Genomic DNA, 12638 nt, shown 5'->3' on the forward strand with positions numbered 1-12638 from the left:
TGCTTAAAGCTATCATCTCTGATCTACTAGTATTGTAGCTATGAGGCCTGAAACTCTGAATGCAGTCAGTATGCAAATGTTTGGTATGTGCACAGTGTATTAAACTTCCCCGATATGTGAGAGAACAGTACTGGAGCTGTAGTGGCAGCGTCTTCTCTGAAGGGTTTGTCAATAGCTGGAAACATTATAGTAAAGCACGGAGGAAGAGCAAAGTGATTCTACTGGAGAATGCAGAAATAAAATAAAAGCAAATATGTGTGCTCCATATCAGTCAGATTTCTGCTATTCAATGTATGAATCATTTTCTATGAGGCTGAGTTAACCCTATCTAGCCTGACAGTGTTTACAAGCTGAAAACTTCTAGTTTGATGTATTTATTAATATAATGTGTAAATAACTGGTAAAAAATAGTAGGGATACTAAAAATGTCATCATTCTTTTCTTAATACTAAAGACTGACAACTTTATTTGAGTGATATTAAATTTTGCTTGAATTTTATAAAAGAAACATATTTTGCTTACTGCAGTCACCATTTTGCTGAACTGCAGAGGGCCGGCAAAAGGTTATAGAAACTGTAATAATAGGGCTAACAAATTCTGCAGCACTTTAAAGTTTTTGCACACATTAGCATCGCTGTCCCCAATGGAGCTCACAATCTAAACCCCTTATCAGTATGTCTTTGGAATGTGGGAGAAAACCAGAGAACCCCCATGCAAGCACAGGGAGAACATACAAACTCCTTGCAGATGTTGTTCTTGGTGGGATTTGAACCCTGGACCCCAGCGCTGAAAAGCTGCAGTGCTAACCACTGAGCCACCGTGCTGCACCGTAAGGCTACATTCCAATGATGAGCTTTTTTTCGTTGCATTTTTGTTTTCAAATAATTTTATTAGTTTTTGTGTGCGGTTCATTAACATGAATTTTTATCGCAATTTTTGTCTCTTGTTGGGGTGTCATGCTTTAAATAAAGCTGCTTTGTTTTGGATATTTCCTGGTATATTGCTTTGACTTGCAGAATTTGTGCACCTAATACAAGTCTATGGGAAAGTTACGCAGAGAAAACTCAGAGTACCTGCATAAAAAACTGACGTGCCGCTAATTTGAAACACATACCGCAGGCGGGTTTATGCTGCATTAAAAAGAAGCACAGTTGACTTGAGACTTCTATACATTCCACTTTACTGGAACTGTAAGATGCTGTGATTTTGATTTAGCAAAAATATGCAGTTTCAAAATTGCACCAAAAGTAATTTATTTATTTTACCCATTTATATAGTGTCATTAATTCCATATCGCTTTACAGACGTTATTGGCACTGTCCGCGATGGGGCTCACAATCTAAATTCCCTATCAGTATGTCTTTGGAGTGTTGGAGGAAACCGGAGTACCTGGAGGAAACCCACGCAAACACGAGGAGAACATACAAACTCCTTGCAGATGTTGTCCTTGGTGGGATTTGAAACCAGGACTGCAAGGCTACAGTGCTAACCAGTGAGCCAAGGTGCCACCCTCTGTGGGAAAGTACCTTTAGTCACCTCACTGCTCACCTATCCTGGCACCCCCACTGCATCTCATTCGCATGGCCTGCTGTCTGGTCTTCAGGTCCACTTCTTTCTGCAGTCTCACTCCGGTGTCTTGACACTAGAATAGGCCTTTTGCTGTGACCTGGTCTCGGAGATCATGATGTGCTGTGATGTCACAAATTGCTGTAACCTTGAAGCCTCTCTTCCTTTACCATTTAATTTGTGGCCCCTTAATTACTCCCCCTCCCCTCTATCACCATCTCCCATTTGTCAATTCAATTGTAATCTATACGTCTGTGATGAGGTGTTGGTTGGGAACCTAGGAGACTAGGCCTAAAAAAACAGATTTAGGGTTATTACCATATAACCACATTGTGGAAACTAGACTGGGCTGTATTTACAGTGAAATCCAGTGTTGTGACTTCATTCTCGTGGTGATGATTAGTGATGGTGAATGGTAAAAATTGGGATGCACCAACACTACATTGTAATGTAGGCACTCGGCCAAGTATACTGATTGGGAATGTCCTTTAAAAATATAAAGATATTTTTTTACAAGACTTCTAGCTATGGGTATCTTATATTCACCTTTCCAAACGTGCATCAGACTTTCCGTAAAATGATTGGTAGGGATATCGTTAGGTAGGAGTGGCAATTATGTGACGTGTACAGCAGCAGAATCCTGATCTGGCTGACCGGAAATGACGTCACCATATACGCATGCGTTCCACAGTGAATGCTGTGCGGTTCAACGAATGGAAGTAGTCCAGTGGATCTAACCCGACGGGCAGTAGGAAAGACGCCATAAGTGTTCCACGAACACATGACAGTGGAGCGATGACCGGAAGTTGGGGCATAGAGGCAGACACTGGGGGACCAGCTGCAGCACGAAGCACAGTACTGACACCATAATTAAAGGGACAAACACCTTTTAATGAGATATGATGTCAGATGCCACAGGAATATGGAACACCGACCGCATTTAACGCATTTAAGTACAGCATGCATGATGAGGGGATGAAATCATAGATTCCCAAGACAGGGATATTGACACCACTAGTCAGCTAGTTTGGCTTGACTTGCCACTGCAAGTACCCACATAGCTTTTTCTTCTCTCCCCTGATGAATCCCCAAAAACCAAAAGTTCTGTCCTGGGATGAAGACATCAGGCCTTTGAGATCACAGCACATCGTGACAATAAAACGTGCACCACAACATTAAGATGCCCCATGACCTGTGAAGTCTGGAGTCTTCCCTCCAGAACAGAAGTTTGGTCACTACGTGCCATGACTTTCGAGACCAGGTAGCGGCCCGGAAGTTTTATGCTAGAGCAAAGACAACGGCCGCAACTGTGGAAAGAATAAAGCCTAAGAACTTAGAACTTAGGCTGGCAGTGGGAGTGTCGGGACAAGAGTTCAGTGAGTATTAGGGTTTTTATTTTTTTTGCAAATATTCAGTTTGCAAAAAATAACTATACTGTAAATCGAATTTCCTGGGAAAATAAATGCGATTTGGGAAATTCAAATTGCATCACGTCCACTCATCTCTACTTAATACCATTGTTACCTAGAATGCATTTAGGGTTCTTTGCAAAATTCCCCTGTCAGACCTTCTGTCATACTTTCTTGGTAAAGGCCATAACAATTTGGAGCAAATTAAAAAATCCATATCTCTGGAACCATAACGCCACCTGCAGATGAGCATATGAAAAAGCGTCTGAGTTTATTCCAGAAAATTCAGATGATTTTTCTGTAATATTCAACTGATTTTCATCCATTTGCCATCTATATGTCCGTTTTTTATGTCTGTGTAACATCCATTGTGATATCCATGTGCAATACATTTTCATACATCTGCTTAAAAAAATGTACATGATCACTTACAGTTTCCTAGGTTTATAATAGAAATATATCAATAAAAATCAGATGGCACGTGGATACTCAGTGTGGGATTCAAATATTTCTTTTTTACACACCCTTAGACTTGAATGGGTGAGTATAATCTGAAACTTGGAAAAGAATAGTTTGTGCTGCAAATTTTTTCCCATGAACAGTTGGACCAAAAGAAAAATTGTTCATCTAAACAGTCCTATTGAATAAAATAGGATAGTGTACTATCCAATCAAAAATTAGACAGCACACGTCCAATTTATATGGTGGCCTGCACAAGCCCTAAAACAGATTTAAAAATGAAAAAATACAGGGGAACAGCAGGAATAAATAAGAGCAAAAACTGGCTACTTTTGACATGGTGTTAGGTCTTATTTAAAGTGTGCCATATAAAATCTGTATAAAATCATGGTCTAGCTGCCCTCATGGCCTGCTGATGCAAGGTAAAGCTGTTTCTGATGCCCAAACAACTTCATGTTAGACAGCCCAGGAATCTACAGGAACTGGAGGCTTTTTGCCAAGAAGAGTGGGCAGCTTTACATCTGAGAAAATAAAGTGTCAGGAACACCGCACTGCACTTGCTCACTGAGCCAGTGCACGTGGCCTGAGTGAGACAAACTGTGCTCTAAGATGCCTGTGGAGCAGGCAGCAGCAGAGAAGATGTGTGCTTCAGACCGCAGGACCTGAAGCACATGACTGCTGGGGGTGTGGCCTAAACTCCTGAGAGCTAGGAGCTGCAGGAAAACTCCTAGAAAGGTAACTACGGGACAAAGTTACCAAGGGGCATAGACAGGGACATATACAGATCAGACTGGGGTCAAAGCACGAGATAGCATGACAATACCACAGGATTAGACAGAACGGATAGTCGGGACATAGCCAAGAAGTCAGAAACCAGAGAAACAGATAAACAGTACAGAATCAACAGGCAAACTCACAACGGGGGACAGAATCAGGTCAGAACCTTATAAGCAAGCTAGAAGACAATGAACAGGCACAGGCACACAGGGGTCAACACACTCGGCCAAAGGCAAAAGTATAACTGACAGGGATTGGAGTTTCCCAGGGCTATAAGAAGCTCTCCCTGAACCAAAGAGAGGCCACAATAATTAACCCCAGGTGTGCAGGTCAAAGCCTGCACTGGGCTCAAGACATTAACCCCTGACGTGCAGGTCAAAACCTGCACTGGTATCATGACATAAAGAACCTCATCCACAACTACCACAAAAGACTTCAAGCTGTCATTGATGTTAGAGGGGGCAATACAGGATAAAGCTGTTTCTGGTGCTGAAACAAGTTCATGCTAGACAGCCCAGGAATTTACAGGAACTGGAGGCTTTTTGCCAAGAAGAGTGGGCAGCTTTACCATCTGAGAAAATGAAGACCCTCATCCACAACTGCCCCAAAAGGCTTCAAGTTGTCATTGATGTTAGAGGGGGCAATTCACGGTATTAAGAAATGGGGTATGTGAACTTTTGATCAGGGTAATTTGGATGTTTTGGGGTGTCATTATGATTTAAAAAAAGAAAACACAGTAGTTTGATAATAAATGGCTTCACCCAATCACTAACCATGAGTGGAGAAAAAAGTTTTGGCGTTATTATTCATAAAAAAGGTCAAGAAAGCAAAAAATCTGCTGGGGTATGTAAACTTTTGAGCACAACTGTAATGATACTTTTATATCTGCAATCCAATGTATTATTCTTGAGTCATCCACGTTTTTCTTATATGTAAATTAGCTGTTCCAGGCTATGAGCTGGACACTAACCTCCTTGAAAACCTTATTTTAAATAAAAGTGGCCATCACCATTGTGAGGTGTAATAGCCAATCTCTGCTCTCCTGATCTCACTGCAGAGCTGTGTGTGATTATACCTGATACATCTGTAGATTCCTCTCAGTTTCATCTTTCATCTCATAGGCAGGCAGTATCACAATATAGCAGACTGTGTGAGCTTCTGTAAATTTATTTTAATGTTGTGTGTTAGTTACATGTCTCACACTGGTAACTCCCCTTTCATTTACAATAATCCCTGGATGCAGATTTTCATACAGATCAGTGCCCCAACCATAGCCTGGAACAGCTCATTTACATATAAGAAAAATGTGGTTTTCTCTGGAATAGAACACCGGATCGGAGATATCAAGGTATCATGTTATTCAGCTTCCTATGACCTACATGTCCAAATAGTTGGCTTTGGAGTGTTGATCCTAGTGACAGATTCCCTTTAAGTTTGCAGTTTGACAAGCAGGAAATCTCGAGGGGAGAGGAGATTCCGTTAATCCATCTCAGGCAACCTTTCTTCTGCTGGAACCCTTAGATTACACCTAATCGCTAGCATGTTAAAATGCTTTTTCTGAAGTAAGGTAACTGTCATGTGTACCTGTCCTGTGTGACATGACCCGCAGGTCGGTAACTAAAACAACTAGACAAAGTGTCACGTGTACCTGTCCTATGAGACACGACCCGCAGGTCGGTAACTGAATCAACAAGACAAAAGGGGAAACTCCGGGGAAACAGGTTCAACGGTGGGCCCTGCAATAGGGAACAGGGACGTGGAGACCTAATGCACTCCCCGGAGGCAGTGTCCCTGAATAGAGTTGAGCGACTTTGGTCGGAACGAGTTTCATGAAACAAAATTTGTTTCAGATGAAACTGGTCCGACTAGGGCAAAAAAAGTTGGAGTTTCAGCCGAAACCCGACCCCAATGCAAGTCAATGGGGAATAAAAGTCGGCATTGAGTGGATGAATGTCATCCGCTCAATGCCAGCTTTTATTCCCCATTGACTTGCATTGGGGTCGGGTTTCGGACAAAACTCCGACTTTTTTTGCCCTAGTCGGACCAGTTTCATCCAAAACAAATTTTGTTTCATGAAGCTCGATCTGACCAAAGTCGCTCAACCCTATCCTTGAACATTCCTAACGTTCCCTATACAGCCTCTTCACCTGTCGCTGAGTAGGATACCTGAATCCCTCACTATCCCTGCACCTATCCCTTACTAGGGAACTGGATAGTGCGGACACTGGTCCCACCGCTACATTAATACACACCAAGGAAAAAGGGGAGAACAACAAAACACTTATCTTTCTCTGCTACAGTCACCAGGCAGCACGGTTCATCACCGGATTAACTTTCAGCAGTGGCTCGACACCTCAGAGCCAGCTGCCACCTTCACCATCTTTCTCTGCTGCAGTCACCAGGCAGCAGAGTTCAGCACCAGATTAACTTTCATCAGTGGTTCGACACCTAAGAGCCAGCTGCCACCTTCACCTCTTTCTCTGCTGCAAACACCGGGCAGGGAGAGTTCAGCACCATTCAAGTTTCAGCAGTGGCTCAACACCTAAGAGCCAGCTGCTAACTTCACCATGGTTGGAATCCAGAAAGGATCAGCTATCACCAACACCAGCTGATACACCTTGTGACCTTATACAGCCAAGGAGTAGTCACATCAGCAGGGAAACCAAAACAGACATGTAATTACACCTATGGCCACTGGGGGCAAAAACCCATATTAAGTCCCCAAAGGCTTGAAAAGGAAAAAAAAAGGTTTAAATGAGGGAATCCAGAATCTGACACAGATCCAAGAACTGGACTGTGACAATAGCATAATGCAGGAGATTTACTAAGCTAAATCTGCCTGGAAATGTACATGTCTTACACCAGATTAATTAAAGGTTTTAGACACTTTTTGTACCTCTGTCAATGAGGGGGTCATGAAAGGTGTGTGACTAATTGGGAAATGGGGCAAGACATGTAATGTAAAACTTTGCCAAAATTGTGCTGCAACATTTTGGTACAAAATAAGTAATCTACCAGGAGGTGCAAATTTATACAAAGTAGCGGAAACAGCAAGAGCTGCTGTAATAAATTTGGCGCATTTTAAAATGATCCCATTTAAGATTACTCTGTCTGAAAATTTAGACTATTTTAGTAAATCTTCCTAAATGTTTAAAAAGGACATTTGCAGATTTCCTGTTCACCACAAAATTAAATGAGATTCAGTTTTCTAAAAGTACAGTGACCATTCAGACAAAAACTGGCTATATAATTGGATCTTTGCTGCATAAATGCATAAATCGTGCTGCATAATTGGAAAAAAGAAAAAATATGTACTTGCCTCATGGATGATGTCTGCTCACAGCCCAATGTCCCTACCAGTCTCCTGGCATAAGCAATATCATATGACATCTGCAGCCAATCATAAACCGCTGTCCTTCACTTCATGAAGGCCAAGTGTTAAAAACACTGTTTTTAACGGTATTGTAAAGCCTGCAACTGATCAGTATCCAGTGATTGGCTGCAGTGCTCATATGACAATTATTTATATCACCAGATTGCCATGGGTCCCAGGGTTTAGAGCGAATGAATAGCACTAGTAAGCATTTCTTATATTTTCCCTTACATTATGTCTCCTCACTTTATCTAAAATTGAATCTGTCAAAAACGTGTTTTTGGGTTTCCTCCCTCTACTAACCTTTGCAAAGCTAATATTGCCATTTCCATGTGTGGTTCTACCAATGCTATCCTATTGCACGACCGCTGTCTTGGGGTTCTATTTGATTCAGATCTTTCCTTCACCCTCTCCATCCGATCACTCGCTCCTTCATGTCATCTACACCTCAAAAACATCTCTATAATTCAACCTTTTCTTACATTTGACTCTGCAAAAGCTCTTACTGTAGCTCTTATCCATTCTTGTCTGAACTGTTGCAGCTCTCTATTAATCGGTCTTCCTCTTACAAAACCCCCTCCTCTCTAATCCATCCTGAATGCAGCATCCAGGATCATTTTCCTCTCCAACCACAACATCGATACCTCCACCCTGTGCCAGTCATTGTGCTGGTTGCCTATCCACTGCAGAGTTCAATATAAACTTAACACTCTCACCCACAAAGCTCTCCACAGTTCTGCAGCACCCTACATATCATCCCTCATCTCTGCCTATCACCCTACCCATGTCCTCTCTTCTGCCAGTGATCTATGACTAACATCCTCAATAATCTAAACCTTCCACTTCAATCTCCAAGACTTCTCACAAGCTGCATTACTCCTCTGGAATGCACTACCCAGGAAAATTCAATTAATTCCCAATACACACACAGTTCTAAGCATGCCCTAAAATCCCACTTCTTTAGACTGGCCCATTACCTCACCTCACTTATGTAATTATTACAGTTCTGCCCTTGCAAAATTTTATTCCTAATATGATCCCTCATAGCATCTGTTCACACACCCTCCATGCACTTAATTCCATTTTGTATCTGTACTTGTACATATACTGGCTGGTTTATGCAGTGTTATTTAAATACCCTATTTATTGATGGCTGGACCATACAATACAAGCACTTTTTACCATTCACCTTTAGTGTTTCCCTATTTCCACATAGATTGTAAGCTTGCGAGCAGGACCCTCATTCCACTTGGTATCTGTATTATTCTGTTATATCTTTATTGTCTGTACAAGTCCCCTCTTAAATGTAAAGTGCTGTAGCTATGTAGGCACCATAGAAATATAATAATAATCAAAATAATAAATCATTATTATTATATTTTATGCAGCACATTTGTAAGTGATTGTTCAATCGTGGAAAATCCTTTCAATATAAAGTTTGCATTTTTAAATATGGTGGAAGATCCAGTCTATGTCATTTTTGTTGCGTTCTTCTGCATAGAAACAACATTCTTTTCCAGGCAAACTGGGTTAGGGAGGAGTGTGGATGGGCTTAATATTTGTAAGATGCTTTAATATCTTTAACTGTTGTGATAGGTCTGGATTAAAAAAAATAGCAAAGAAAAATGTCTGTTCGGCAGCACAATAAAAGAATATAATTCCTGCCGTAGGAAAGTTGCAGCAAGCAACTGGCTTGTTGATAACATGAAAGGAATGTGCCTTGAAGCAGAAGGTTTCAATCCTTACAGTATCGCTGCCGGAACACAGGACATCACCGGTGGATTTGAAGTGTGAATGAGCAACACTTTATGTCACGGACATCTATCGTTTTACATTTTTTCTGTGAAATAGTGCTCTTAGCAGTTAGCTTTCTTGCCTTTTGCACACACAAATCAAAACATTGATTTCTCCATGAATAAACAGAACAATGTATTTTGAGGAGGGAAAATGTAGAAAATCAATTTTACATCATGGCAGGATAGGAATGACAAACTGACTTCTGCTTCTATCTTCAAAATGCTCATCACTAACACAGTTTGCAATCGATCTTTTCGTGTTACATCCTTTTAGCAAACCTGGGGAGAATATTGTACTATCAGGTAACTTTATTATACAAGGGATTCCACACAGTTGTGGCATGTGACATCGTTTTATATTGATTTTTTTTTAGCCTTGATAAAGGGAAAGGAATTAACCTTTTTCATTTTAGGCCCTTATAAAGCAAAAACTGTACATCTAAATAACTAGGATTTCCTTGCTGCAACTGCACTGTAAATCAAAGGTGTCTAAAGTTAATGGTGTGGTCCAAAACTAAATGTATTTTATTCCTAAATGTCTATTTAATAACATAATCTAATCTCTCTCCTAATATACTTTAATTAAAAAGTGTCTACCGTTCCCTAACTAAATTATCTAACTACTTTATTTTATTTCATTTTATTTTTTCTACTTCCTGTGTCAAACGAGTCATCAGGGGTCAGATGCTACAGGTACTGCTACCCACTCATAAGTGACATCCTTTTCAGAGGCTGGGCTACCACTGCTCTACTGAGCATGTGTCGGTTGTTGAGTAGATTCTAGTCACTGTGCTATATTCACAGTGACGGTGTGCTCCCTCACCATCTCTTATCAGAAGTAAGGAGCTGGCAAGAGAGCGCACTGTCAGTGCAGGCTGTAAGAAGAGTACCCAGTGTGCAGGAAAAGGAGAGATGACCCATGTCCCTGCAAGGGACATCACATGTGCCCATTTTAATACATACCTAAAAATATATAATAATATTGTATGCTGATAGATTTTTTGCGCAAAAACATTGTAACTGAATATTCACAATAGGAGAGTTGGAACAGGAATACAAATCATCATGCTGTCATCACATGGCAGGATAAACCCCTTCACGACCTTGGACGTATCCACATGTCCAGGTGGGTAAGTACTTACCGACCTTGGATGTATGGAAACATCTTGGTGATTGCTGTGCATGTGCAATCGCTACCAGGTGTTCAGCTGACAATGGGCACTCAATCAATATCAATTGCAGCATTTAGAAGTCAGGCAGAGGATGTGGGCTCCCTGTGCCCTCTAATCGGCACCCCCGCAATGGGGCGATCGTTGCCATGGTGAATTTATGTCGTCATGAAGACATCAAGTCACCAGAGTTAGCAAGCTTGTTAGAGTATGGTGTAACAAGCTTGTATGTCAGTGCAGCACTGACAGTTTATAAAGCATGCTTTATAAGTGATCAGAGTGAAAAAAAGTTCCAGATGACTGTGTTGAAGAAACGAATAGGCACTCACCATCCCATAAACAATGTCCTTTATGTCCTTTATTATGGGGTCATTAAAAAACACAGCAGGCAGGCATCTAAGTGGAACATGTACAAGACAACGATCGATCGTTTCGCGCTACATTGCGCTTCTACAAGTCCTGTAGAAGCGCAATGTAGCACGAAAGATCGTCTTTTCTTTGTTTCTGTTTGTTTCTTCAACACAGTCATCTGGGACTTTTGTCTGTTTATCTTCATTGGAATTTGGCACCCGTGTCCCTGAAGTGAGTTGGCTTCATCATCCCGGAGCTGAGCAGCTGTGCCGGTTTCTCGGTTTTCTTTATATAGTGAAAAAACAGTGATAGTCTCTTAAAGGGACTAAAAAAAAGTTTAAAAAATTGCAAAAGTATTCCAAAAAAATCGCAAAATAATAACAAAAAATAAAAGTATAGTGTACCACCCATAAATAATTATGAAAAAAAAATGTATGAAAAAAATAAACAAAAAAGTATACATATTTGGTATTGTCGCATCCGGAACGACTCAACCTATAAAACTGTCACCCAAGCTAACCCCTTCAGTGAACATCATAAAAAAATAAATAAAAAAACAGGCAAAAAAATTGCTTTATAAACATACCGCCAAACAAAAAGTGGAATAAAGCACGATCAAAAAGACGAATGTACAGTAAATAAAGACGGTATTGCTGAAAACGTCATCTTGTCCCCTAACAAAAAAGCTGCCACACAGCTCCATCAGGAGAAAAATCGAACTGACCCAAAAAATAAAGCTGCCTTTTCACTTTTATCACATATATAACGGCATAAAAATAAATTCCTAAATTGCTGGTTTTTGCTCATTTTGCCACAAAAATTGGAATAGAAAGCGATTAAAAAATGACATGTGAGCGAAAATGGTACCAAGAAAAAGGCAACTCGTCCCACAAAAAACAAGACTTCACATGATTGTTGGACGAAATATGGAAAAATTATATCTCTCAAAATATGGGGATAGAGGTATTTTGGTATGTGACAGCGCCAGACATAAAAAAAAAATCAATCTGATATCGCCGTAATCGTACTGACCAGAAGAATTAAGTCGTCTAATCACTTACACCACATGGGGAAAGGTGTAAAAAATAAACAAAACCAATTCTTAGCCTGCTGCTCATTTTTTCATTCTGCCTCCCGAAGATCATAGTAAGGCTCTGCCCACATAAATCCTGCGCCTTTTGCTGAGCACTTACATTGGAGTTTCCGTGTAAATCTCTGACAATCATGATTCAGATGGAAAGCCTGGAGGAAGATTCCCTATAATGAAGCAGATGGTGGCACTGTGGACTCTGTATGGCCTTTGATTAGACGGTGTCTGTCTTTTTCGGTGTGCATAAAAGTGCAGTTTGCCAGCATTTTGTGCACGTCAGAAAGGAAGGACAATGCAGAACAGAGGCCAGACAAAGCCCAGAGTGACTCTGCTGCCTCATTATAGTGAATGGATCCCTCTGGGGTTTCATCTGAATCATGTCTTTCGGAAATTTAGATGAAACCTCAAAGAGTAGGATAAATCCACAAAAAAAGCAAGTTGGCTCAAAGCCTTACAACTAGTGCCAAAACTAATCATTAAGGGGAAACTGTAACCAGAAAAAAACCTATTAGCCTGCAGACATGGGGTTAATCTGCAAGTAAATAATATTACTAACCTGCCGGTGCCCGCACTTAGCTGAATGCGGCAGGGAGAAAATTAACTTTGCTCCCCCGGCAGCCTTTGGGTTTCAGTCATGAGGGCGGCACC

General features: G+C 40.8%; 2 protein-coding genes and 1 long non-coding RNA gene across 4 annotated transcripts in view; 1 reads left to right on the forward strand and 2 right to left on the reverse strand.

Annotated features, from left to right (window-relative positions):
• The window catches only part of CUNH10orf105 (chromosome unknown C10orf105 homolog), a 31418-nt gene extending 20591 nt beyond the window's left edge, over window positions 1-10827 (reverse strand). The window contains exon 1 of the mRNA XM_073574905.1: window positions 10523-10827. Coding sequence (XP_073431006.1) covers window positions 10523-10625 — 103 coding nt within the window. The 5' untranslated portion in view covers window positions 10626-10827. The remainder of the gene's footprint in view (window positions 1-10522) is intronic.
• Window positions 1-12638, forward strand: part of CDH23 (cadherin related 23) — a 1761581-nt gene that overhangs the window by 1363591 nt on the left and 385352 nt on the right. The window lies entirely within an intron of this gene.
• Window positions 1-12638, reverse strand: part of LOC141088721 (uncharacterized) — a 400341-nt gene that overhangs the window by 379117 nt on the left and 8586 nt on the right. The gene's annotated exons all lie outside the window — the stretch shown is intronic.

This window comes from Dendrobates tinctorius, unplaced genomic scaffold (assembly GCF_039654945.1).
Source record: "Dendrobates tinctorius isolate UK_male_01 unplaced genomic scaffold, ASM3965494v1 ptg000040l, whole genome shotgun sequence".
Lineage (NCBI taxonomy): Eukaryota > Metazoa > Chordata > Amphibia > Anura > Dendrobatidae > Dendrobates > Dendrobates tinctorius.